This window comes from Microcebus murinus, chromosome 6 (assembly GCF_040939455.1).
Source record: "Microcebus murinus isolate Inina chromosome 6, M.murinus_Inina_mat1.0, whole genome shotgun sequence".
NCBI classification, from domain to species: domain Eukaryota; kingdom Metazoa; phylum Chordata; class Mammalia; order Primates; family Cheirogaleidae; genus Microcebus; species Microcebus murinus.
In genome coordinates, this window is record NC_134109.1 from 81,383,484 (window position 1) to 81,409,976 (window position 26,493).

At 37.6% G+C, this 26,493-nt stretch overlaps 2 protein-coding genes across 8 annotated transcripts in view; both read right to left on the reverse strand.

Annotated features, from left to right (window-relative positions):
* VPS39 (VPS39 subunit of HOPS complex) overlaps positions 1-5,851 on the reverse strand; it is a 47,148-nt gene extending 41,297 nt beyond the window's left edge. The window contains exon 1 of the mRNA XM_012766521.2: positions 5,614-5,851. Within this exon, the coding sequence (XP_012621975.1) occupies positions 5,614-5,686 (73 nt within the window). The 5' untranslated portion in view covers positions 5,687-5,851. The remainder of the gene's footprint in view (positions 1-5,613) is intronic.
* A 2,211-nt stretch (positions 5,852-8,062) lies between these two features.
* Positions 8,063-26,493, reverse strand: part of TMEM87A (transmembrane protein 87A) — a 48,564-nt gene continuing 30,133 nt past the window's right edge. For 4 of the 7 annotated variants that reach the window (XM_076004274.1, XM_076004273.1, XM_076004277.1 and 1 more), the window contains 8 exons: positions 24,917-25,021; positions 23,897-23,955; positions 22,947-23,050; positions 18,256-18,329; positions 17,818-17,879; positions 15,118-15,173; positions 14,059-14,089; positions 8,063-9,314 (listed from right to left, as the gene is read on the reverse strand). In XM_076004274.1, the coding sequence (XP_075860389.1) occupies positions 9,273-9,314; positions 14,059-14,089; positions 15,118-15,173; positions 17,818-17,879; positions 18,256-18,329; positions 22,947-23,050; positions 23,897-23,955; positions 24,917-25,021 (533 nt within the window). In that variant the 3' untranslated portion in view covers positions 8,063-9,272. The remainder of the gene's footprint in view (positions 9,315-14,058; positions 14,090-15,117; positions 15,174-17,817; positions 17,880-18,255; positions 18,330-22,946; positions 23,051-23,896; positions 23,956-24,916; positions 25,022-26,493) is intronic. The other 3 variants (XM_076004275.1, XM_076004279.1, XM_076004278.1) reach the window with 1 other exon arrangement.

Consider the following 26,493-nt stretch of genomic DNA (forward strand, 5'->3'; position numbering starts at 1 on the left):
TTGCAATGTTTACTTTATAAAAGATATTATGTTTATGGCCGGGCGTGGTGGCTCACGCCTGTAAACCTAGCACTTTGGGAGGCTGAGGCGGGCGGATTGCTCAAGGTCAGGAGTTCGAAACCAGCCTGAGCGAGACCCCGTCTCTACCAAAAATAGAAATAAATTAATTGTTTAAAAAAAAAAAAAAGATATTATGTTTAGAACTCTGTTATGGATATCACAAAATTAGGCAATTTGGCAATACTAAAGTTGATTTTTAGGATATCCATTGATATTTCAGATATAAATAAAATGAAGTGAATTTTCTTTTAAAAAATTCACTCATAGCATACATAAAAAATCTATAACCAAAAGGCCAACCAGCTTCCCCATCCCTCTCTCTCTACTCTGCCCCTCAAACCCCTGCCAGGTTCTGTTTTTATTTATCTCTTCAACACCCTCAGTTTCCTCCAAAATTTGCCAAGGTGTATCAATTTTGCCTCTAAGGCAGCTTGTGACAGCCCCTTCCCTCAGTCTTTCCAGTGACTCCTGCAACAGCTTCAACTGGTCTCACTCCATGCCTTCTTTCATCTTCACTGTCAGTTATCTTAGAACAGATCCCTGATGCTGTCACTTTGGGGCTTAAACAGTCCAATGAAGCTGCACTACCAAAATATGAAGCCTAACTCCTAAACGTGACATTTAAGAGTCTGTTTTCCATTTTTATTAAAATGTTTATTTGCCAGTAGATTTTTAGAAATCAAATGTCTACTCTACTAATTATGAAAGAGAATCAGATAAAGTTCACTGAAATTTAAAGAAAATTTAATTGAAATTTTATTTGACCCTTCTGAAGCTTTCACTTGGCGGTGCTGAGGAGAAATGCACTTATATATGCAAAGTATTTGTTAACAACTTTCTTTTAAATATTAAAAGCACCACACACATACTTATTCCTAATCCTCAAACTTGTAAGGACAAACAGTGCGTCATCCAGATGTGCTAACAGCACAGAGCCTTGAAAAGGCTTGATTTGTTTACGGAAGCCAGTGGGGGCTCAGGTAGCCAGAGGACCTGACCACTCTCTAGGACATGTCACTGTGTAACACAGCTGTTCACACACAGCACACAGAACAAGCCTACAGAACAGGCACAGCATGAGGTGGACAGTCCCTTCTGAGACCTAATACAGTGTTGCATGACAGAGAGTGGAACATACTATATAAACAGGCCACACACACATAAACAAAGCACCAGTCAGCCCTCAAAAACTCTTGATGGTCTAACCTTGAGCCACAGGTTGGACTTGACCCCTCCTGGGAAGTGAGTAAGGCTGGGCCCTGTTGCTCATAATTATCCTAATGAAGCTCCATCCAACAGTACAACAGAGTCCCACCTCATGTAATAAACAATCGCATTCCTGGCCCTATGCTGGCCACTGTGGGGAACACAGAGATGAATGAATAAGGTAGTCAAATGGCAAAGACAGTTTCTCAAAGCATAATCCTCATTAGCTGCATTGGAATCACCTGGACTTACTAAAAATGAACATTCTTGGGCTCTGCATGCAGAGATTCTGCTTTAATGATTCTGGGCTAGTACCCTGAAATCTGCATTTAAATTTTAATTTTTTAAAATTTTATGAAATATTTACATAATTCCAAGCTAAAACTATGAGAAGTCTAGCTTCCATCATTGTCCATTCTACCATGTTCTCTCCCTTCTGCTATAGGTATCATTTTACTAATTTTTGGTTTATTCTTTCATTGTTCCTTTGGAAAATATACTATGTACATACACACATACTGACATACACATACACATGAAGTCTGCATTTTTTACAGGCTCTGAACATACATTGAAGTTTGGGGTCCATGCTCTAGAATCAGACATGATTTACTGAACATATGACCGTGGAAAAATTCCTTAAATTCTCTAAGCCCCAAGTTCTTCCTTTGTAAAATTAAGTCGCTATTATTTCATAAATACCTATAACAGATTAGTACTCAATAAATAGGGCTATTATTTATTTATTATTATTCATTAATTAAATAAATATTTAATGAATAGCCAGGAACTGTTCTGAACACTGGAGATATAGCAATCTACAAAACAAAGTTCCTGTCCCGAGGGAACTTATATTCTAATGTGGAGTGAGACAGATAATAATATAATAACTAAATATATAAAGTAATAGTAGGTGGTGATCCATGACTAGAAGAAAGACAAGGCTAAGAAAATAGCACATTGGTGGACGTGGCAACCTCTTTGATATAGGACAGTTAGGAAAGGTCTTGCTGATTTAGGTAACATTTCAACAGAGACCTGAATGAAATGAGAAATGAGCCATATGTAGTAGGGCGGAAGAGTGCCAGGCAGAAGACAGAAGTGCAAAGGCCCTGAGGTAGGTATGTGCTTTGTGCATTCATGAAACAAGGAAATGTGACCAGTACCAGAAAAGATGCAGGGGTCCTCAAACTTTTAAAATAGGGGGCCTGGCCGGGTGCGGTGGCTCACGCCTATAATCCTAGCTCTCTGGGAGGCCGAGGTGGGTGGGTCGTTTGAGCTCAGGAGTTCAAAACCAACCTGAGCAAGAGCGAGACCCCGTCTCTACTATAAAATAGAAATAAATTAATTGGCCAACTAATATATATAGAAAAAATTAGCCGGGCATAGTTGCACATGCCTGTAGTCCTAGTTATTCGGGAGGCTGAGGCAGAAGAATTGCTTGAGCCCAGGAGTTTGAGGTTGCTGTGAGCCAGGCTGACGCCACGGCACTCACTCTAGCCTGGGCAACGAAGTGAGACTCTGTCTCAAAAAATAAATAAATAAAAAGTAAAAAAGTAAACTAAACAGGGGCCAGTTCACTGTCCTTCAGACTGTTGGAGGGCCGTTGGAGAGTGTGGCGCACATTCCACACATGCGCACTATGGGCCCAGGACCAGTCGGCTGCTAAGCAGGACAGGCAGCATCGGCAAAAACACCCGGCTGGCCGGATAAATGTCCTCAGCGGGCTGCATTTGGCCCGCGGGCAGTAGTTTGAGGACCCCTAGAAGGGGTAAGCATGTAAAAGATAAAGTCAAGAAAGTAACCAGGGCCTGACCATGTCAGGTGTTGCCAGCCATGGTAAGGACTTTGGAACTTATTCTAGTTGTTGTATGATACCACTGCAGGGTTTGAGCAGAGGAGAAATGTGATCAGATTTAGGTTCTCAAAGGTTCATCCTATCTCTGTGTAGATAAAAAACTAAAAATGGCACAAAGACAAACACAGGGTGATCAGTCACAAGACTATTACAGTAATTCAGATGAGAAATGATAGTGCTTTCATCAAGGGCAATAGTAGTAGAGATGAGGAGAAATGACTGGATTTTAGATTTATTCTGCAGGTGGGCAGACAAAATTTGCTGATGGATCAGATGTAGCATAAAGGACAATGAGAGAAGTCAAGAATGATTCCAAGGTTTTGGCCTTAGTCAAAGAGGTAAACAGAGATGCCATTTGCTGAGATGTGGGATACAGAGAGGACAGGTATGTTTGAGGGGAATAAAATCAAGAATTGTTTTGGTCATGCTACTAGACATCCAAAAGAAGAGGCTGAAAGGCAGCGAGATTATGCAACTTTGGAGTTTAGGAAGAAACCATCATTATCAGTGTTGTCCTCATTTCTACTTCCCAGGAGATAGATTATGGTGTCTCTAAGACACATTCCAGCTCAAATATTATTTGGCCCTGTGGATCTGGTTCCTGAAGTTTCCTGGACAAACTTTCTATCTAAGGACACAATGTACAAAAGGGGGTAATGCCTAGAAACAGCAATAATTATTGCTCCTAAAATATGGAAATAAAGTAATTTTGAGGCAGGAGGCAGTAAATGGCCTCTTGTAGGCCAATTTCTACCACAGCACCCTAGGAAGCAAAGAGCATTTCTCCTGTTTGGTGGGTGATCAGGGAAAACCGAAAGCTACCTACCATTTCAAAACTGTGTTTCTGAAAAGTACAGGTACAAGAAAACTTTACTGTGACAAAGTAGAGTTTGTGAGAGAGTCTAAGTGAAATATGAACTAATGTTTCCATAGAGGATCAGAGTCAAGGATTCTGACAAGTCTAGTCAAGTGTGACAACAGCTGCATTCATTCTTTCAGAAGCATATGTCCTTAGCTGACTTAGGTACCCCTTCTCCATGTTGTAGTAATAGGCAGCATATGTCTCTAGTATCATTTTACCTCGTATCATTATCTGTCCATATGTCTTTGTCCCCAAGTGTGTGTTCTAGGAGCACAGGCACTGTTTCTTATTCATCCTTGTATTCCTGTCCCTAGCAGAGAGAATGGCCTATGTAGGCACCTAATACATATTTGACGAAGCAACAGGGAAATGAATTCCTCTGTGCAGTGTCAGGTATTTTTTTTTATTTCTTTTTTTTTTTTTCTATTTCTTTTTAATTTTACTTAGATCATTTAATGACAGGAAATGGAGGTTTTCTTGAGATGTCTAGAGGAGGTAGGATTCTCCCCTTAACTCAAAGAACTAGGTCGGCTTACTATGGAGGTGTGATTTTAAAAAGGTCCAGAGCTGCTAGAGGAGGGATACACATGAATATGAAGATTTGTAGTGAAAGAACCCTACTGAAGAGGCCATGAAGAACTCTTCAAGGATGACACTTGCATGTGGCACTATGAACACATGATGCATAGGATGCCATTCACCACTAAGATTCCATGAGGCCCATCATGGGTATCTAGTTCAGTATACAATCTGATTAAGAGTTCTGAGCTACTTTTTTACAGTCCTTGATTCCAGGGTCCAAACACTAATAGGAAAGATTGAAATTATTTTCTTGGTCTTTAGGGGCTGCTATGAGACCGACCACTCGTGGGCCCACTGTTCACAGTTAAGAGTCAAGGGTAGCATCCTGAAACTTTCATTTGTATTCCAGAGTACACAAGAGATGCCTGACCCTGCTTTCTGTGCTAGTCAACCCCAAAAGGATTAAGCAAGTTTTCATAGGTTAGGTTTCATGACAGTCTGGAATGATACTCTTCTACCTACAAGAGTTAGTTAACTTGGTTACTTTGGATATAAGGTATTCACCCACTTGGTTAGATTAAGAGGCTAGTAACTATGTGAGCTACCTGTAGGAATGAGAAGTGAACAATGAATGATCACTAAGGGGCGGGGGAAGTATATAGTGTTAACTTACTCAATGCCCCATAACCAGTGTTGCCTTCCATCTAGAAAACAACATAATCATCTGGACAAGTTCAAGCTCCTGGCAGGCTGAGAACCTCCCACTGCTTTGCCCCTCTAAACTGAAGACTTACTGGGAATCGAAATGGGCCAAAGCTTAGCACAACTAAAAGGAAAGCTCAACCTCCAATTCTGCACAGAGCGCAAAGGCAGATGGAACATTCTTAAAATGACTGGATCCCTGGGGTTCGCCCAAGCAGCTCCGCAGACATCGCTGTCTATAGCCAGTGGTCATCTATCTGCCCTCCCTCATCCCAGGCCTCTCTCCGGCAGCATCCGACCGAAGCCCACAACAACCTGACGCCTGTCCACTTCCCCAGCCTCGCGAAAAATCCGACTCGCTCCGGCGCTGACCCCGCCTCGGCCCCGTGGCCCCTCGGCTCACCCCAGGCAGCAAGGCAGTCGATCTGCAGAGGCAGCTTTTCTAGGATAGGCACTGGCTCGAAAGCGTCGTGCATGGCGGCGAGGAAAAAGTCGCCGCCGCCGTCTCGCCCCAAGTGTGCCGGGCCGGGGTAGAGTCCTGAAAAACACTGGGGAAAGAGCAGACCAAAACCCAGCCAGAAACCCCAGCTACAGGCCCTTCAGCAACACAGCCAATCGTCAACACCGGACGTCCTGCTCATTAAGCCCGCCCCTTCCGCAGCCGCAGTCCCGCCCCTTCCGCCCACTACACTGTCAAGGAATTTACTGGTCCTTGGGTTCTCAGGATCCAGAACTGCTCCATTCGAAGTATAGCCACAGGCTTAACAAGGAAATAGCTCTTAATGTTAGAACTGTCCTAGGCAGTAAGCGTGGTGGTTAAGAATTAGGGCTTTGGCGTCAGAGCTGAGATAGAGAGCTGTCATTTAGGAAATGAACTGTGTTGTTTAGGAAATTTAATCTTTAGAGGACTTACTTTCCTAATCTGCAAAATGATTTTAAAGTAAATGCCTATGATCTAAGTCTCGTAAGCGCTTAGCAACACCTGGCACACTCTAAGCACTCAATAAATACTTGTGTTTTAGTATTACCATTATATCCCAACTGGTTCAAGTACCTTACCTTTACATTTCAAAGTTGTTCTGGGCAGTGGTTGTAAAAGTGTGGTCCCTAGATCGGCATCAGCAGCATCTGTGAACTTGTTAGAAATAAAAAGTTTGAGGCCTCATCCCAACTCTACTGAACCAGAAATTCTAGAGGGGAACAGTAACTATGTTTTAATAAACCCCAAAATGAGTCCATGTACGTAGAAGCTTAAGAACCACCATTGTAGGCTAGGGTTTCTCAACTGTAGCACTACTGATATTTAGGGCAGGATAATTGTTTGGGGGAAGGAGGCTATTCTGTGGAGTGTAGGATTGTATAACAGCATCCCTAACCTCCACCTACCAGATGCCATTAGCACCCTCTCTCCAGAGATATAACCCACAACGTCTTACTTTGCCAAATGTCACCTGGCAAAATCACACTGGCTGAGAGAACCATTGTTTGAGGCCAATGCTTCTCAAATTTAATGTGCATATGCATCACCTGGAGATACTGTTAAAATGGATATTTTGATTCAGTAGGACGAGAATAGGGCCCTCAATCCAGCATTTCTAACAAGCTCTCAGGTGTTGCTGATGTTACTGGTCCCTGGACATTTAGACAGCACGAGTGGATTCACTAACTCTTGGAAACCAGTACAATAAACCCCTTTTTAAATTGATGGTCACATTCCTACCAATTAAACTACCCAAAGCTGTGTCTTATATCCTAATATTCCTTTTAGGAAGGTAAGTGTCATGGCTCCTTCCTCCTATTGGTCCTGTGCTACCTGAGGTTACCTTAGTATTCCCCCAGGAGACTTATAAAACAACAAAATTGAGTTTGAGCTGTAAGAATAATCTGTGTCTGGTAACTTGCCCCTAAGAAGGTAAGTCATAAAATTAAGTATTGGGGTTTAAAGCAAAAATGTAAAAGAAAAGGGTGAGTCTACGAAATGAAGTCAAAAAACTAGTCCTGGTCACTTTATTTTTATACAATGTCAGTTTCTTCATATGTAAACTAAACTAGGGATATTTGTCTCATTTTTATCAAACACTGTTCTGATAATCAAATGGAAGTATATTTTCAAGGAGTCAGAAACACAAAAATGACTAAACAAATCTTGTGTTATGGCTGATTTTCACCACAGAAGCTTCCTAAAAATTTAGAATTACCAAGTGTTGTGCTGGAAGAAGGCCTAATACCTTTCAGTTCCAGGCCCAAGACCAAAACAAATAATATAAACTCTAAGGTAACAGGTCAATGTGAAACTATAAATTCCTTCTGAACCTGTCCTAAGAAATGACACACTATATCCAATCTCAGAAACACAGGAAGCAATTTCAGTAGAATTATCAAGCCTCAGGCTATAGAATTTGTACTGTACCTTCCTGCTTATTAACACAATCATTTTTCCCCCCTAGTCTCAAATAAACATCAAACCAGCCTCATAAAGTATTTGACCAACTATCCTACTGCATTATAACTATTATCCATTTAAGTTTTAGTATTCAGCAGCAGTACAGGACAGTATCATCAGCCTTTTGTTGATGAGTTAGCCTTAGAGTCAGTTCTTCATATTGTTCCTTAGAGATACTGCCTAGGTGACTTTTTAAAAAATCACTATAATAAAGAGCTATAGAGAAACTACTTGAATGTTAACACTTTCACTAGCTTATGAGTTAGTGAATATTGTGGTCATGTGGTCATTGATTTCAACAGGAAATATGACAACCTATAATAAAAGCTGTGGAAAGAAACTTTTTACGAGAGAGTTTGGGAGAAAGAAGGGTCTTTAGAGAAAGTTTGAAAAAAATGAGAAAAATATATTAATTTTGTTAAAATTTTTTATATTAAAAAGTGGCATGAACTTTTTACATAGAACAAAACTCTTGGGAAGGCAAAATTGAATAAAACCATTAAAACAGAAATATAATGTTTCAAATGAATCCCATCACCTTGTGATGTCCCTTATAAACAGTCTCTAAACCAACACCAGATATTAGAACAGTCAAATCCTAAAGAAAGAGCAGCAGTCCAGGGCCTCCACACTACTTCATGCAAGAATTACTGTTTAAATTAAGCCAGCAGCACCTGTTTCCTTTGTATAACTCCCTCTTCTGAAGCATACAGTCCCAATAGCAGGGTGCTCAATCACAGCACTTAGATGGAGCAGCTCTCTGCATCTAGTGCAACACCCAGTGAATGGCATGAAGGCAAACAAAGCATTGCCTAGGACTCCACAATGCCACCCTTGAAGGCTTACAAGACAGTAGTTAAAAGTTTCGGAGTGTGCACCACATTGCCAGCAATGGGATGTGTCATAATAGCAGATGTCAAAAGAGTTAAGCTAATATTTCTCTTTAAAGTACATCTGAAATAGAAAAATCTTTAATATACACCATTTGTAAACAAAATTGCACTTGATTTTGCTCTTTTAAATGATCTGCATCACACTGTAACAGTTTCTCTCTCTTTTTTTTTTTCTTTTAATCAATAGAACCATGGCTCCTTAACTAAGAAGAGCCCTTTTTTTCTTAAAACTACCTCTCCAAGATGGAACCTTGACTTCTCAGGTAAATGAAAGATAATTAATAATTTCCCCCATCACCTATGTAACTCCCTAAATAAATAAAAATTGCAGGCAGTTGCTCCTGGAGATTACATATTATGGTGTTGACACGGTCCTTTAGAAGATGTTAAACTTTTTAGTTTGACAGATTAAACAACTGAAATATTATAGAAATTTCAGGAACAACACACATAAGTTGCATAAACATCCATGTCAGGGTTTGGGAGGGAAAAGGTCATCAATGTTGTAAATAAGAAGCTTGTAGATTTTTCTCATCTTATGAAGTTATTTTCAATAAGATGTTCTCCTCATTCTGACACCTCTTGCCAACTCCAATTCCCAAAGATCAAGGAACAGATCAGGATGTCATTGCCTCCTTTAATCCTATGGAGCAGTGTAGAAGACTGACACAGAAGCTGATCTCTTCCCTGATAGTAGCCATCTTCGACTGCAAATCTTCCCATTCTTTACTCCATTTTGGATCTTTCAAAGTGTGTGATCATTCGCTCCTGGGGGGGAAAAAGGGTTTATTCTAAGTATATTTGTTTAAAATGGTCTACATTCCAAATATCTTCCACAGAGACTATCCAAACACACATTTTTCACAAGTACTTGTTTATGTTAATTAAATGTTTAGAGCAATGGTTCCTAAACATCTATGAAGATTTGGAAACATACAGTTGTGCAGGATACAAAATCAACATACAAAAATCAGATGCATTTCTATACACTAACAACTATCCTAAAAAGGAATTGAGAAAATAAACCTATTACAATTGGATCAAAAAGAATAAAATACTTAGGAATAAACCTACCAAGGAGGTAATAGACTTATACACTGAAAACTATAAACACCAATGAAAGAAATTAAAGACATAAATAAATAGAAAGATACCATATGTTCATGGATTGGAAAACTTAGTATCATTAAAATGTCCATATTATCCAAAGCAATTTATAGATTCAATGTAATCCCTGTCAAAATCCCAATGGCAGTTTTTACAGAAATAGAAAAAAATCCTAAAATTCATATGGAAACCAAAAAGGACCCCAATAGCCAATACAATCTTTGTAAAAAAACTAAAGCTGGAGCAACTTCCTAATTTCAAAATATATTACATGGCTACAGTAATTAAAACAGCATAGTACTGGCATAAAAACACAGACCAGTGAAACAAAAATAGAGTCCAGAAATAAACCTACATACATATAGTCAACTGGTCTTACAAAATGGGAAAAGGATAGTGTCCTCAATAAATGGTGTTGGAAAAACTGGATATATATGCAAAAGAATGAAACTGGACTCTAATTTTCAACACACACAAAAACAAATCAAAATTGATGAAAGACTTAAAACATCAGACCTGAAACTGCAAACCTAGGAAAACATAAGCTTGTTGATATTGGTCTTGGCAATAATTTCTTGGACATCACACCAAAGCAGAAGCAACAAGAATAAAATAGACCAATGGGACTACGTCAAACTAAAAAGCTTCTGCACAACAAAGGAAATAATCAACAGAATGAAAGGTGATCCACAGAATTGGAATAAATATCCGCAAACCACATACAGTCATGCATTGCTTAACGACAGGGATACATCCTGAGATACGTGTCATTTTATCACTGTGCGAGTATCATAGAGTATACTTACACAAACCTAGATGATATAGCCTACTATATACCTAGGTTATATGGTGTAGCATGTTGCTCCTAGGCTACAAACCTATACAGCATTTTATTGTACTAAATACTATAGCAACTGTAACATAATGGTAAGTATTTGTATATCTTAACATAGAAATGGTAGAGTAGAAATAGAGTATTATAATCTTATGGAACCACTGTCATATATGTAGTCCATCATAGACCACATGTCATTATGTGGTACATGAAATGTGGTATGTCACTGATTCTGATAAGGAATTAATATCCATAATATATAAGGAACTCCTACAACTCAATAGCAAAATACAACCACCCCAATTAGAAAATGGGCAAAGGATGTGAAATTTCCTCAAAAAATTAAAAATAGAGGCCGGGCGCTGTGGCTCACGCCTGTAATCCTAGCTCTTGGGAGGCCGAGGCGGGCGGATTGCTCAAGGTCAGGAGTTCAAAACCAGCCTGAGCAAGAGCGAGACCCCGTCTCTACTATAAACAGAAAGAAATTAATTGGCCAACTGATATATATATATAAAAAATTAGCCGGGCATAGTGGCACATGCCTGTAGTCCCAGCTACTCGGGAGGCTGAGGCAGAAGGATCACTTGAGCCCAGGAGTTTGAGGTTGCTGTGAGCTAGGCTGACGCCACGGCACTCACTCTAGCCTGGACAACAAAGTGAGACTCTGTCTCAAAAAAAAAAAAAAAAAAAAAAAATTAAAAATAGAACTATTACATGATCCAGCAATCCCACTTCTGGGTATATACTCAAAAGAAATGAAGCAAGGTCTCGAGATATTTGCACTCCAATTTCCATTGCAGCATTATTCACAATAACCAAGATACAGAAATAACCCACATGTCCATCAAGGGATGGATAAAGGAAATGTAGTATATACATACAATGGAATACTATTCAGCCTGAAAAAGGAAAGAACTTCTGACATGTGCCATAACTTGGATGAACCTTGAAGACATTATGTTAAGTGAAATAAATGAGTCACAAAAGGATCATAGAAGCAGAAAGCAGAACTGTGGAAGCCAGGGGCTGGAGGAGGGGGTAAGGAGGAGCTGCTATTCAACGAGTATACCACCTCAGTTAAATAAGATGAAAAGTCCTAGAGATCTGCTGTACAACATTGTACTGATACTTAATAATGCTGTAATGTACACTAAAAGGATTAAGAGGGCAGAGCTCATTGTTATGTTTTCTTACCTGCCCCCATAGCCTTGACATTTATTATGTATACCTGCAAAGTCTTGCATAGTTTTTCAAAGAGGAAAATATAAACAGATGGTTGAACTCAGTGTCAACAAAAGTACTACAGTAAACCTGTATTGCCATGAATGGCACAATCAGGTTTTACTTAATCAGCCCTCTCTGGTAGGAATATAGCATGACTGTGGAACTGAAGGGAAGCCCTAAAGGCAAACAATTAGCAAAGAAAGACTCCAAGAAGGAAATCTGGGAACTACAGAATACAACACAGAAAGCAAAGTCTTACGTGGATAGGTTCAAATCTGAATGGTAGAGTTCTCAATTACTATAATGCATAGAACAGCTAAGGATATTGACACTGTATATCTTGCACCACATAGCAAATAAATGGGAAATGAACAAAATCATTTTTAGCAGCCAAATCAACACAGTGAGTCATAATCAGACAAGATGCTCCCAAAAGGCTTTCTGAAAAGACTCAAGAATAATCTAATATTTGGAACATGTCTACAACTAGTTTTCATGAATCCAGGACACAATTCTAACATAAGACTTCAGGTGAAGCCATCTAGATGAACTATATGCAGGCAAATTACAAAATTAAAATCCAATTTTAGAGGTATTAATTATAATCCTTATTATCTGAAGAAGGCAGTGACACACATAATATTAAATAGTAGGTAACTTAACTTACATATTGTTTTGGTCTATTATATTCCTCTCTCAATATTTTTCCCTATTATTTTTGCCAAGATTAGATTGGGGTTAAATGTGCATTTCTTAAAAGACAAAGGAACTGGACAGTAAAGAGTATGGTAATTTGCTGCCCAATTTAAACAAAAACATTCTCAAGACTGAACCATATAACTGTGGAAAAGAAAAGGGGGACATGTAAAGAAAGACATATGTAAAGAAAGGAAACATTCTTAAATGTTTAAGCTATTAGGTCATTAAATATAAAATGTCCGGTTTTGAATCAAAAGTTTAGTTTATCTCAAACAAGAAGCAATACAATTAATCAAAGTATGTGCCTAAACTATCGAAACAGTTTTGCCACCTTAACAGTATCTTGTTTATGACAGCAGCAAAGAAGCCTGGAGAGCAAGTGGCGATTAAATCATGAAAGGCATTTTCAACAGCATGTTGAGAATTGAATATTTTTCCTTGCAAGGCAAGAAGTGGTCCAAAGCCTGGAAGAAATGGAAGTCAGTTGCAGCAAAGTCTAGTGAATACGGTGGATGACAGACAGTTTCCAAGTCCAGCTTCTATAATTTGAGTAGTATTGTTTTTTGCAACATATGGTCTTGTAAGAGGATTAACCTATCTCTACTGACCAATCTCAGCTGCTTAATTGCAAGCATCTTCATCATTTCTTCCAATTGGTTGCAGAAGACATCTGCTGTAATCAACAGACCAGGTTTCATGAAGCTGTAGTGGATAACCAGTGCTGGACCACCAAACAGACACTATTAGCTTTTTTTAATGAATATTTGGTCTTGGACTGTATTTCAGCATTTCATCTTTATCCAACCACTGTGCTGAATGCTTGTAATTGTCAAAAAGAATCTGTTTTTCATCACATTTAACACTACAGTGTAGAAATGGTTCCCCTTTATGCTGTGACAGCAAAAAAGGGCAAGCTTCAAGACGATTTCTCTTCAGATGCTCATTTAATTCATGCAGTACCCATCTATCCAACTTCTTTACCTTGCTGATTTGTTCCAAATGGTCGAATATTGTTGGAATAGTATTGTCAAACCTTGCTGCTATTTCACACGTAGGTTGAGATGGATTCACTTTCACTACAGCTTTCAGCTCATCATTATCCACCTTGGTCTCAGGTTGCCCACATAGCTTATTTTCAAGATTAAAATCACCAGAACAGAACTTCTCAAACCACTGACATACTATACGTTCATTAGCCACATCCTTCCTAAACATGTCATCGATATTTCGAGCTATCTGTGCTACAGTGGTTCCATGAAAGAACTCATATTTGAAAATAACACATATTTTTGACTTATCCGTGGTTTCACAAAAATTGCTCTAAAAAAAAATTGAAAGATAATCATAAGCCAAAATGTGTGTTTGGAAGAATGAGGATGTGCCTTCACAATAAAAATAAATAAATAAATGTCAAAGTGAAATGTCAGAAACATCAACTGTCAAACTTAGTACTTAAGGGAATCGGACATTCCATACTTAATAACCTAAATAGATCAGCATTTCCATTCTTGTCCTTTTCAACTATACCAACCATAATTGTTTAGGCCATTACTGAGTCAAATAAATTGAATCTCAGTGAACAGAAGACTCATGACTTCCTATTAAGTCATCAGATCCATAGTTTATGCACATGATTTGATTACTAACCTCATCTGAATCCAGAAGGGCTGGTAGTGCTCTGTAAAGAGAGAGAGATATTAAATTGAAAAATGTAAAATAAAGCAATAAAAAGACAGTGGGACAGGGCATAGTGCCTCACACCCATAATCCCAGCACCTTAGGAGACTGAGGCAAAACCCAGGAGTTTGAGGCTGCAGTGAGCCATGATGTTGTCACTGTGCTCCAGGCTGGGTGATGGAGATGCTGTCTCAAAAAAGGACAGTAAGATAATGAATGCAATTTAAAGTTTCTTTTTATGATAATTATCTAAGATTTGTATTTATTAATGGCCCTTTTAGGACAAAAAAGGCAAACATCAGAGTATCAGAGTTATCAGGAATTATATAGAGAAAACAAAACATGTTCTAGAATGTGATAGGACCAATGTTTCATTAAAATCATGGCCCTGGAAAGGAACTAAAAAACTTCAAAAGGATTATTTCATTGATTTTAGAAAGATCTACTATATGTTAAATCTTTCTAAACAGAAATGTCATCTGAATGAATCATCCTAATTATTTGTTTGTGTATTACTCCTAATTTTTTTTTTTTTTTTTGAGACAGAGTCTCGCTTGTTGCCCAGGCTATAGTGAGTGCTGTGGCGTCAGCCTAGCTCACAGCAACCTCAAACTCCTGGGCTCAAGTAATCCTTCTGCCTCAGCCTCCTGAGTAGCTGGGACTACAGGCATGTGCCACCATGCCTGGCTAATTTATATATATATATATATATATATATATATATATATATATATTTATTAGTTGGCCAATTAATTTCTTTCTATTTATAGTAGAGACGGGGTCTCGCTCTTGCTCAGGCTGGTTTTGAACTCCTGACCTTGAGCAATCCGCCCGCCTCGGCCTCCCAGAGTGCTAGGATTACAGGCGTGAGCCACCGCGCCCGGCCTACTCCTAATTTTTAAATCATTTTCAATATCTTATATTCTCATTAGTATGCTCTTCAGCACATTCATTTAAAAGAATAAAAAAAGTAGTACTAACGTTAAAATAGGATCCTAGTGGATTCAATAATAGGATTCAAAAACTTACACATCTGTCACTGAAGAAGGAACATTCTCTTCTACCCATTTCAAATCATCTTCCTGCTGGGAACATACAAATATCAGTTGTTACTAAAATGAACCACATAATATATCTCAAATAAGAAGTTTAAGGTCTTAAAATCTTTAGTCTTTTGTAACTCTAAAGTAGTACATTCACATAACAAATGGGACTACTGAAAGAAAAGTCAAATAATTTTCTAAAAATACATTTGACCAACATATCCCCAATTTCCCCCAGCCCCTGGTAACTACCACTCTACCCTCTGCTTCTATGAGTTGAACTTTTCTAGATCTCACATATAAGAGCAATATAAGACAAAGATTATTTGTCTCTATGTGCCTGGCTTGTTTCACTTAACATGTCTTCCAGGTTCATTCCTGTTGTCACAAATGACAGGATTTCCTTCTTTTTGAAGACTAAATAGTTACTATTCATTCCATTGTGTGTATATACCACATTTTCTTTATCCATTAATCTGCTGACAAGCACTTAGGCTGATTCCGTATCTTGGCTATTGTGAATAATACTATAATGAACATGGGAGTGCAAATATCTCCTTGACATACTGATTTCATTTACTTTAGATAGTAATATATACCCAGTAGTAGGATTGCTAGACCATATGATAGTTCTATTTTTTTGAGGAATCTCCATGCCAATTTCCATAATGGCTGTCTAACTTACGTTCCCACCAACAGCGTACAACGGGTTCCCTTTTCTCTACATCCTTGCCAATACTTGTTATATCTTTTTTCTTTTTAATAATAGCCATTTTAACGGGGGTTTCAGTTTGAAAATGGTTTCAGTTTGCGTTTCCTTGATGATTAGTAATGATGAGCATATTTTCACATGCCTTTTGGCCATTTGTAGGTCTTTTTTAAAGAAATATCTATTCAGGTCCTTTGCTCATTTTTTAATTGGGTTGTTTTTTTGCTATTGAGTTCAGATCCTTATATAAATTGGATATTAACCCTTTATCAAATGTATGGTTTGCACATGATTTTCTCCCATTCTGCAAGCTGTCTTTTCACTCTGCTGTTTCCTTTAATATGCAGAAAGAAGCTTTTTAGTTTGATGTAATCTCATTCCTCTATTTTTGCTTTGTTGCTTATACTTTTGAGGTCATATCCAAAATATCACTGTCCAGCCCAATAACATAGGGCTTTTCCCCTATGTTTTCTTCTAGTAGCTTTATAGTTTCAGGTCTTACATCTATTTCGAGCCTTTAATTCATTTTTTTTTTTTTTTTAAGCCAGTCAAATTTAGCAGTGGGGGGTTGAATACCAACTTTAGTGACACTAATGCTTTAATTCATTTTGAGCTGATTTTTGTACATGATGTGAGATAGGGGTCTAATTTTATTTTTTTGCATGCGGATATCCAGTGTTCTCAACATGGTTTATTGAAATAATGGTCCCTTTCCCATTGTGTTTTTGGCACCTTTATCAAAAATCAGTTGACCATAAATGTGTGGATTTATTTTGGGGCTTTCTATTCTGTTCCACTGGTCTATGTATCTGTTTTTATGTCAGCATGATGCTGTTTGATTACTATGGCTTTGCAGTGTATTTTGAAGTCAAGTAGTGTGATGCTTTTAAGCTTTGTTCTTTTTTGCTCAAGAGTGCTTTGGTTATTCAAGGTCTTTTGTGGTTCCGTATGAATTTTAGGATTGTTTTTTCTATTTCTGTGAAAAATGTCATCAGAATTTTGACAGATGCCACTGAATCTGTACATCACTTTGGGTAGTATGGGCACTTTAACAATATTACTTCTTCCAATCCATGAACACAGTGTAACATTTCATTTATTTGTATATTCAATTTCTTTCATCAGTGCTTTACAGTTTTCACTATATAGGTCTTTTAGCTCCTTGGCTAAGTTTATTCCTAAGTATTTTATTATTGTGTACCTATTATAAATGGGACTTTTTTCTTGATTTAACTTTTGAATAGTTCAAAAGTTGTTGGTGCACAGAAATACTAAGAACTTTTCTATGCTGATTTTATATCCTTTAATTTTATTTAATTTGCTTATTAGTTCTAACAGTTTTTTGGTAGGGTTTTTAGGGTCTCTTGTGTATAAGAACATGTTGTCTGTAACAGGGACAATTTAACTTTTTTCTTTTCAATGTGGATGGCTTTATTTCTTTCTCTTGCCTAACTGCTCTGGCTTTGACCAAATAGTTTAGTTTTTAAAACTATATAGCAGAAATAGAAAATAATGTCCTACAGACTTAAATGTCCTCCTCTCAGTGGTATAATAGCTACTAGTGTTTATGGCATGCAGGCTTTGTTCCTTAAAGTTGAGATAAATTCTAAAGCCCATTACTGTAAAGTGAATGCCCAGTTCTAATAAAACAATCTCCTGACTGAAAAAAATAAAAAAAATAGTTATTAATGAGGCTATGAGTTAGTTCATTGGTGAAAAACATTGAATACAATAATCAGACTGGTCTGGTACTTTTATAAAGTTTGTAGCAAACCATCTAGTTAAAGATTACTAGATCTTAGACTCACTTGCTATCTGTTTTTAAAATGTAAATGTAATATCTATTAAAGGACTTATAAAGCAAGCTTAATCATAACACATGTACAAAAATCATTAAGGCCTATATATAACTGTTGAGTTCCACCAAGGGCTGGAGAATAAGACAAAGACCAAAAAAGGAAAAGAAGTCATACTTACTACTTTGTTTCCTTTACTATTTCCATTGGGTTCTTGTTTGGTACTTCTCATTTTCATTCCTTCTGTAGAATAAAAAATTTAGATTGGTTAACTTTGCCAACAGACCAGCAATGATTGAAAAAATAGACTCAAAGTTTTATTTCAAGCTTAATGACACTTGTGAATTATACAACAGATGTTTCTCCATTTTTACATTTATACTGGGAAGATCAAAGCTAAATTTTCAGCTTACTTCTAGCAAGTAAATTGGACATTTACTGCACAATTATTTACTGAATTTACCACGGCTTCATCTTAAGACTCATCCTTATTTTCTCTTAACCCTGACTTTATCCCATACCAAATTAAGGAACAATTATACAGTTATAAAATAATAACAGTGTATTTAATATTAAAAAAATATTTAAAGCACAAATAAAAGGTGAATTTTGTCACTACCAAAGCTTTCCTTCAGCATAGGTTCCTTTTGTTCATCCTCCTCCTCTTCCTCAGACAATGGTGAAAAGGCAAACCTGACAGAACAAAGGCAGAATATAAGGAAAAAATTAGAAAGAACATAAGGAAAAACTACAAAAACCACTCCACTATTTGGATTTTACAAAACTAATTATTGAAACTGCAATTACAATAATTCGTAAAATCAGTTTAATGAATAATAAAATAACTTTTCCTGTTTGAAAAGCTCTTAACTGCCTACATTAGCAGCAAGGGAGAAGCACAACCATATTTATGAGCTACATGCTACCTGTGACCTTGGACAAATTACTTTCTGTACCCTTGGTTTCCTCATCTGCAAATGAGGGGATAATAGAAAATTACTCATGGGGGTGTTTTGTGAAAAATAAAGAAATCATTACAAATAAAGTGCTTAAAACAATCCCTGATATATTTAGTAAGTATTCAATGAATGTTCATTTGTAAGGATATATCACATAGAGTTAAGTAAATTCTCACCTGATTTAAGATCTCAGCCTTCAAATTAGGAGTTAAGAGAAAAGAAGCCTAATCTTGTGTGTTCCAGGTAATTTAAAATCTCAGTTTTCATTAGCCAGACATGGTGTCCCAGCTACTCGTGAGGCTAAAGAAGGAAGATCACTTGAGCTCAGGAGTTTGAGGCTGCAGTGAGCTATGATTGTGCCACTGCACTCCAGCCTGGGCAACAGAGTGAGACCACATCTCTAAATGAGATGGAGGCTTGATCTCTGGCTCTAGTACATCTCAGATGACTTTCCTTCACAACTTCCAAGAGACTCAGCACAGCAGCTGCCAGACAGGTAATTCCTACAATGCTTTTGCTTTGACCTCACACTCTACTTTTCCATTTTTACTATTATCTACTATTTTCATTCTACCTTGTTTTTAAATTGCCCTTTCATGATAAAAATTCTTAATGAGCTAGGACTAGTAGGGAACATCTGTAACTTGTTAAAGGGTAACTAACAGGCCGGGCGCAGTGATCACGCCTGTAATCCTAGCACTCTGGGAGGCCAAGGCAGGCGGATTGCTCGAGGTCAGGAGTTCAAAACCAGCCTGAGCAAGAGCGAGACCCTATCTCTACTATAAATAGAAAGAAATTAATTAGCCAACTAATATATATAGAAAAAATCAGCCGGGCATGGTGGCACATGGCTGTAGTCCCAGCTCCTCAGGGGGCTGAGGCAGCAGGATTGCTTGAGCCCAGGAGTTTGAGGTTGCTGTGAGCTAGGCTGATGCCATGTTACTCTAGCCTGGGCAACAAAGTGAGACTCTGTCTCAAAAAAATAAATAAATAAATACATAAAAAATTAAATTAAAAAAAATTTTAAAAAAAGGGTAACTAACAAAATTCCATGGTAAATATCATAGCTAATGGTATTTGAGAAGCATTTAAAGTCAGAATAAAATGAAGAGGCCCACTCTCATTGCCTCTATTAAGTATTATACAGGAGGGCCTAGCCAACATAATAATATAAGAATCAGAAAAGAGGCAGGAAGACTATTTGGCAAGAAAGAAACAACACTGTGGTTACTTTAGAAAAAACTCTGGCCGGGCTCGGTGGCTCACGCCTGTAATCCCAGCACTCTGGGAGGCTGAGGCAGGCAGATTGCTCAAGATCAGGAGTTCAAAACCAGCCTGAGCAAGAGCGAGACCCCGTCTCTACTATAAAAAAATAAAAAGAAATTAATTGCCCAACTAAAATATATATAAAAAATTAGCCAGGCATGGTGGCCCATGCCTGTAGTCCCAGCTTCTCGGGAGGCTGAGGCAGGAGGATCGCTTGAGCTCAGGAGATAGAGGTTGCTGTGAGCGAGGCTGACGCCATGCCACTCACTCTAGCCGAGGCAAGAAAGTGAGACTCTGTCTCAAAAAAAAAAAAAAAAACTTGTATGATAAGGTATTAGTCTGACTACCAGGAGGGGTTGGACACTAAACGTCAGTCATGCAGGTAGTATGTGATTGAGCTCCAATAAAAACTCTGGACACCTAAGGCTCAGGTGAGTTTCCCTGGTTGACAATACTCTCTGTGGATATTGTCACATATTTGGCTGGGAGGAGGTAACACCCTCGTTTAAAAACCCCAAGTGCTGAGTGTCTAATGGACCTTCCTGGATAGAAACAATGTATATCTGTCATTGCATTTTTGTTGCTGGGGAAAGCAATATACTTCATGTACTTACTCAGAAAAGGGAAAGAGAACATAAGGAAAGAAAATATGGATTTCTCCAGACTCTACCTGTGCTTTTTTCCTTACTGACACCATTGTTTTGTTGTAATAAATCTTTTTTTTTTTTTTTTTTTTGAGACAGAGGCTTGCTCTGTTGCCCTGGCTAGAGTGCCATGACATCAGCCTAGCTAACAGTAACCTCAAACTCCTGGGCTCAAGCGATCCTTCTGCCTCAGCCTTCCGAGTAGCTGGGATTACAGGCATGTGCCACCATGCCCAGCTAATTTTTTCTATATATTTTTAGCTATCCAGCTAATTTATTTCTATTTTTTTAGTAGAGACAGGGTCTTGCTTTTGCTCAGGCTGGTCTTGAACTTCTGAGCTCAAGCGATCCTCCCACCTTGGCCTCCCAGAGCACTAGAATTACAGTCATGAGCTACTGTGCCCAGCCATCTTGTAATAAATCTTAGCTGTAAGTACAACTACATGCTGAGTCCCATGCATCCTACTAGTGAATCACTAAACAGATGAATGGTCTTGAGGATCCTGGAGTACCTCAAACTGGAAACAGCCCAAATGCCCACTAATAGGGGAATAAGTTAATTTAACTGTACCATATATGCACCAAGTAATATTATGCCATCCATGAAAATGAATGAGTTCAATTTAAACTAGATATCTTGGAAGGAATTTCCATAATGTACTGTTCTGAGAGTAAAGGAAGATTTCATATTTGAACAAGGAATAAAATGTGGAAAGATACACCATATTAGGCGGTTAACAAGAAGTCATGAGGAATGGGCAATGTTTTAAAAGAAAAAGGAGAGAAAGGAAAAAGGAAGGTAATGTAAAGATTTTTTAAATGATTCGGGAAGGGAAGCTTTTAAAAATATAGCTATCAAGTAACCAGTAATTAACAGACAGTTCCCCAGAAGGTCTAGGATCTTTCTAAACAGTATGATTTCAGATCTCCTTTATTTTCTATCTTGTTTTTACTCTATTGTTTGACTTTTTTAAAAAATGAACATATATTAAGTGCATAATGAAAAGATAACAAGGCTATTTTCATGGAGTAAAAGGATGTCCCTATTTTCTTTCCTAATCTTTCATTGGGATGTCTGATTATAGTTATACCACCTTACCCTTTTCCTTCTTTGGTAGTGTGGTTGGTTAAATATAAGCTCTTAACTGTCTAAATGCAAGGGAAGAGGAAAAAAGGGAAACAAACGCATGGATGTTCACAAAAAGATGGGCAGTTCTTAAATAATTAAGATTTGCTTATAGTTGGACACATCAAATTCACCTGTGAATTTTTTTTTTTTTTTTTTGAGACAGAGTCTCGCTTTGTTACCCAGGCTAGAGTGAGTGCCATGGCGTCAGCCTCGCTCACAGCAACCTCAAACTCCTGGGCTCAAGCGATCCTTCTGCCTCAGCCTCCCGAGTAGCTGGAACTACAGGCATGCGCCACCATGCCCGGCTAAGTTTTTCTATATATATATTAGTTGGCCAATTAATTTCTTTCTATTTATAGTAGAGACGGGGTCTCGCTCTTGCTCAGGCTGGTTTCGAACTCCTGACCTTGAGCAATCCTCCCGCCTCGGCCTCCCAGAGTGCTAGGATTACAGGCGTGAGCTACCGCGCCCGGCCTCACCTGTGAATTTTTAATTTCAAAGTCACTTAAGTTTTCATTTTATCCTTTCTATTATTACAAAGTGAGCTGGGCTGCTGACTATAGAAATTTTTCTTTCCTTCTGGACAGGAGACTCTCATTACAAGCGACAAAATGTATCTACCTTCTTTATTTACTATATAAATATCTACAGGCATACTTCATTTTATCATGTTTTACTGAGGTTTGAAGATGCTGCAATTTTTACAAACTGAAGGTCTGTGGCAACCCTGCATCATGCAGGTGTTATTGGCACCATGTTTCCAATAGCATGTGTTCACCTGGTGTCTCAGTATGAGCATATTATAGCAATAAAGTATTTAATTAAGGAATGATGTATGTTTTTAAAAAAATAATGCTACTGCACACTTACCAGACTACATTACAGTGTAAACATAACTTATATGTACTGGGAAACCAAAAAATTTGTGTGACTCACTTTATTTATATATATGTGTATATATATAATATTCACTCTTATAATGATGGTCTGGAACTGAACCCACAATATCTCCAAGGTATGTCTATGTATTATTAGAAAATGTCAGTGTTGAAAGGGACTTCACATCACTTCATTTAACTCCTCCTCATTATTTGGAAAGGAAACTAGGAACAGAGAGGTGAAAAGAGGCAGCATGCCAAAAATCACAAAGCAAGTTAAGAAGAGAACTGAGATAGGAATCCAATTCTCCTGACTGCAGGCCCATTGTTCCTTCCACTGTATGACATAGCCTGACACTGTCTCCAGTGTACCATCCCTAATTGCTGACATGCCCTTTAATGGTTAGCAGAATAAATACGAAAAGTCCAGGAACCTCTGGTTGTTTGCAGATGGTCGCCAAAGAATCATGATGACAAAGAGGATCATGGAGAACAGCAACCGCCAAATGGCATCATCTACCCACAGCTCCCGCCAGTCCTACAGTAAGGGGAAAGTACAACATTTATATACATTAGCTTACCCCTTTGTTCACAAAGCCCTTGGCATAGAACAAGAATCACTTATTTATTCATTCAAAGTATATTTACTAAGAGCCTACTATTTGCTCAGTACTGTGATAAGTGCTGGGAAAACAAAGTTAATGAATATAGTTTCTTTCTTTGTAGGAAGAAAAAAAGGCACCACTGAATAGAGTATGTATCAAAGCTTCATCATAGCTAAGAATCTTTAAGGAAAGGTTTTTTTATAAGGAAGAGATAATAACATTAAGTTGTTATATTTTGTAATTTTCATTTATTTATTTTTACCAAAATAGAGCCTTAGCTCCCTCCAAAGAAATCCTATTGGCCAGTCTTTTAGCTCAGATCTTAAGGAAATGGCTTCTACTCAGATTATTATTATTACTAATATTATTATTATTCCAACAAATCGTACTTAATGTTTAATATTCTGGACTTCTTGTTCCAGATTTTTAGTTAAGGCAAGATCATAACAGACTATGATTATCATTTACAAAATTCTCTCCCATAAAAAAAATAAAATAAAAAAAAAAAAAAGGGAAAAAGGGGAAAAAAAAAATTCTCTCCCAATATTTGGATATATAGTCATAAAACAAAAAGCAACTACCATACCATACCAACTACCATACCAAGCACCATGACAGTATAGGATACTTAGGAGCAGGAAAGTATTATAACCTTAAAAGTGGAGCACTAGCCCTAATTTCTTATAAGGTGCATCTACAAGAACCTTATCATTGTCATCAACATCATTACCTGTGTATAAGACGGTATACTATTCATAAACATATGTGCTATAACTCACCGACTGACACGTCACTATCCTGAACTTCATGGTTGTCCAGATGATAAATACAATAGATGCTAATAGTAAATGAAAAACCTGGTCAGGGTATGAATGCTGGTTTATATCCCCAATTATATTCCCCCACTTCTGATTAAGTGGAATTCCACATACTCCAAACCCCCCATACATCATCATTTTCTATTAGGTGTTTTAACAAATGTATTCAATACATATTTACTGAACACCTACTATCAGCAAGGCTCATGATACATACTCTTGTCAATCCTTTCTATACTTAAAGAATAGTTTTGTAATAATTTTATTTGCCATCTGGCTACTTCAGTAATCTTCAGAATTAAAACAGAAGGTATTGGAAATATGCCTTTTTCCAACATTATCAACATAATTTTTTTCCTTCTTTTATTTTTAGTATAGTGATGCTAATTTTTCTTTGGCTGGTCAGATAAAAAAATGGTTGATAAAATGACTACAACACAAATAGAAGAGCTGGTTCCGATCACAGATCAGACCTCACTATTCTATGTCTGGTACAAGGACAAAGAGGTAGGCAAGTTAGCCTAGTTTGGCTACATCCACCTAATGTCTGTATTTCATGTGTGCTTAGTGACATATGTAAAAACACTATAACAGCAATGTACCCTCATCTACAATTCTATTGCTATTTAATAAAACCAAATAAGCATGGGGTAATATCTTCTAAAAGGAATCTAAATGCTATTTGGCACTCAAGCTAACTTACCTCAAGAAAAAGAATGCCTCAGAAAAAGAATGGAGACAAGAGAGGAATATACTAAGAGCTGAAATTACATGAGGTTGATTTTTCAGCTGTTATACATGAAATAAATGGTTCTTAACTTTTTTTAAACCATAGATCTTTCTGAGAATTTGACAAAAGTTAAGAACCCTTTTCCCAAGTGAAATGGACAAAACTTTCTATGCCCACCCAAGCCCTCTCAGGTTAAGAATCTGTTCTAAACAAATCACATTTAAACTGCAAGAAGAAAATCCTAGACTTACCTGCCACTGCCAAGATAAGCGTGTTGGTAAAATGTCGGTATAAGGAGAGTTTTACAATGTTCCTCCGAAGTTTTAATAGCTTCATCGTTTGAGTCAGGCTAATAAATATGTGTTTGCAGGTCAAGGAATTCAACATTCAGAAAAAACAGTAAGCTAGTAAATTAATCCTCAGGTTTCTTTTAGGATCTGGGATCATACTAATAAAGTTATGGATCTCAGAGGCCTTGTAGCTTTCTTATTCTTGCTTAATCTCACAAACACCCAAGATTAATAAGAAAGCTATCATTTTCAATGAGACATTGAAGAGAAGACAGAACCAGGATAAAATAAGAATGCACAAAATAAAAGAAAAAGAGAAAAAATATAAAAAAGAGAAATAAAGACAGGAAAGGCTTTCTAGAGAAAAAAGATGAAAAAATAGACAAAGGGTAGAAGAGGAAATGAAAATGAGTAACAGGCAAGGGACAAAGAGTTAACATCATCTTCTCTCTTCCTTTAAGGTGGGTAGCTCTGTTTTCATCTGTCCCAGCTAATCCAGTCTAGGGTCATAATTACACTCATGCTTACAACCTCCCAGAGTTCTAACCTACAGAGTTCCCCTTGTGCCATCTTACAGAACCTGCCATCAGCTGCCTGCAGTACCGTGAATTAAAAGGACCCTACGATGGGCTGAGAATCCCACGCAGTTTGATTCAAAAAGCAATGACTCTTCATTTTCAGAACGTTATTCTCAAGCAGAAGTTGCCAGTGAAACATAGGAGGGGAAGTGATGACTACTAAACACAGTATCTGTTCCCATGTCCAACTTTCAGCATAAGAAGCAGATATAAAAATAAGGGAGTTACACTTGCTCTGCCCTTTGACAGAGCCTTAGTTGTCACCTAGTCATTGGGTTAGCTTATTGCATAGTCCAATCCCACCTCTCTCTCTATTCCTCCCAATACCCATAGAGGTTCCTAAAACACACTTGGAAAGATGCTGATCTAGAAAATTTTTGGCCATTTGGACCCAGGAAATTTTTACTTCAAACTCTTTTGCTATATGGCAGTCCACTCAAATTCACAAAACTACAATTTTGTTCACATTCAGCTTTTTGTAATCTATCAATTCAGTAATACTGCACAATTGCAAATAGGTCCAAATATATAAAAAACCAAAACAAATTCAAAACAGCCCCCAAAAGATAAAGTCCAAAAACTTGAATCCTTCACCCAACAGGCCAAGTCCCTAATAGATAAATGTTTAATTTTCAAGAACAGAAGAAAAAGATTACTGAAATAGAAACTTGTCTGAATGGTGGAAGTCTTCAGACAATTCCAAGTTGGCTTTGGACTAAGGGAACAAAACATTCACCCTGTTAAGGGTTAAAACCTACTAAACCTACACAGAGTTTTGGAAGAATCATACCACTATATGTAGTTCCTGAAACCACATTTTAAGGATGAAAATCTTTTCATATGTTTCAAAGCACTTAATAATTGCTAGAGGCTAAAAGAAAGAGCAGGACAAGAGTAGCCAGTGATTCTAATACTGTGATTAGGTACACAAGTGCAAAATCAAGATGAAATGCTCATTTA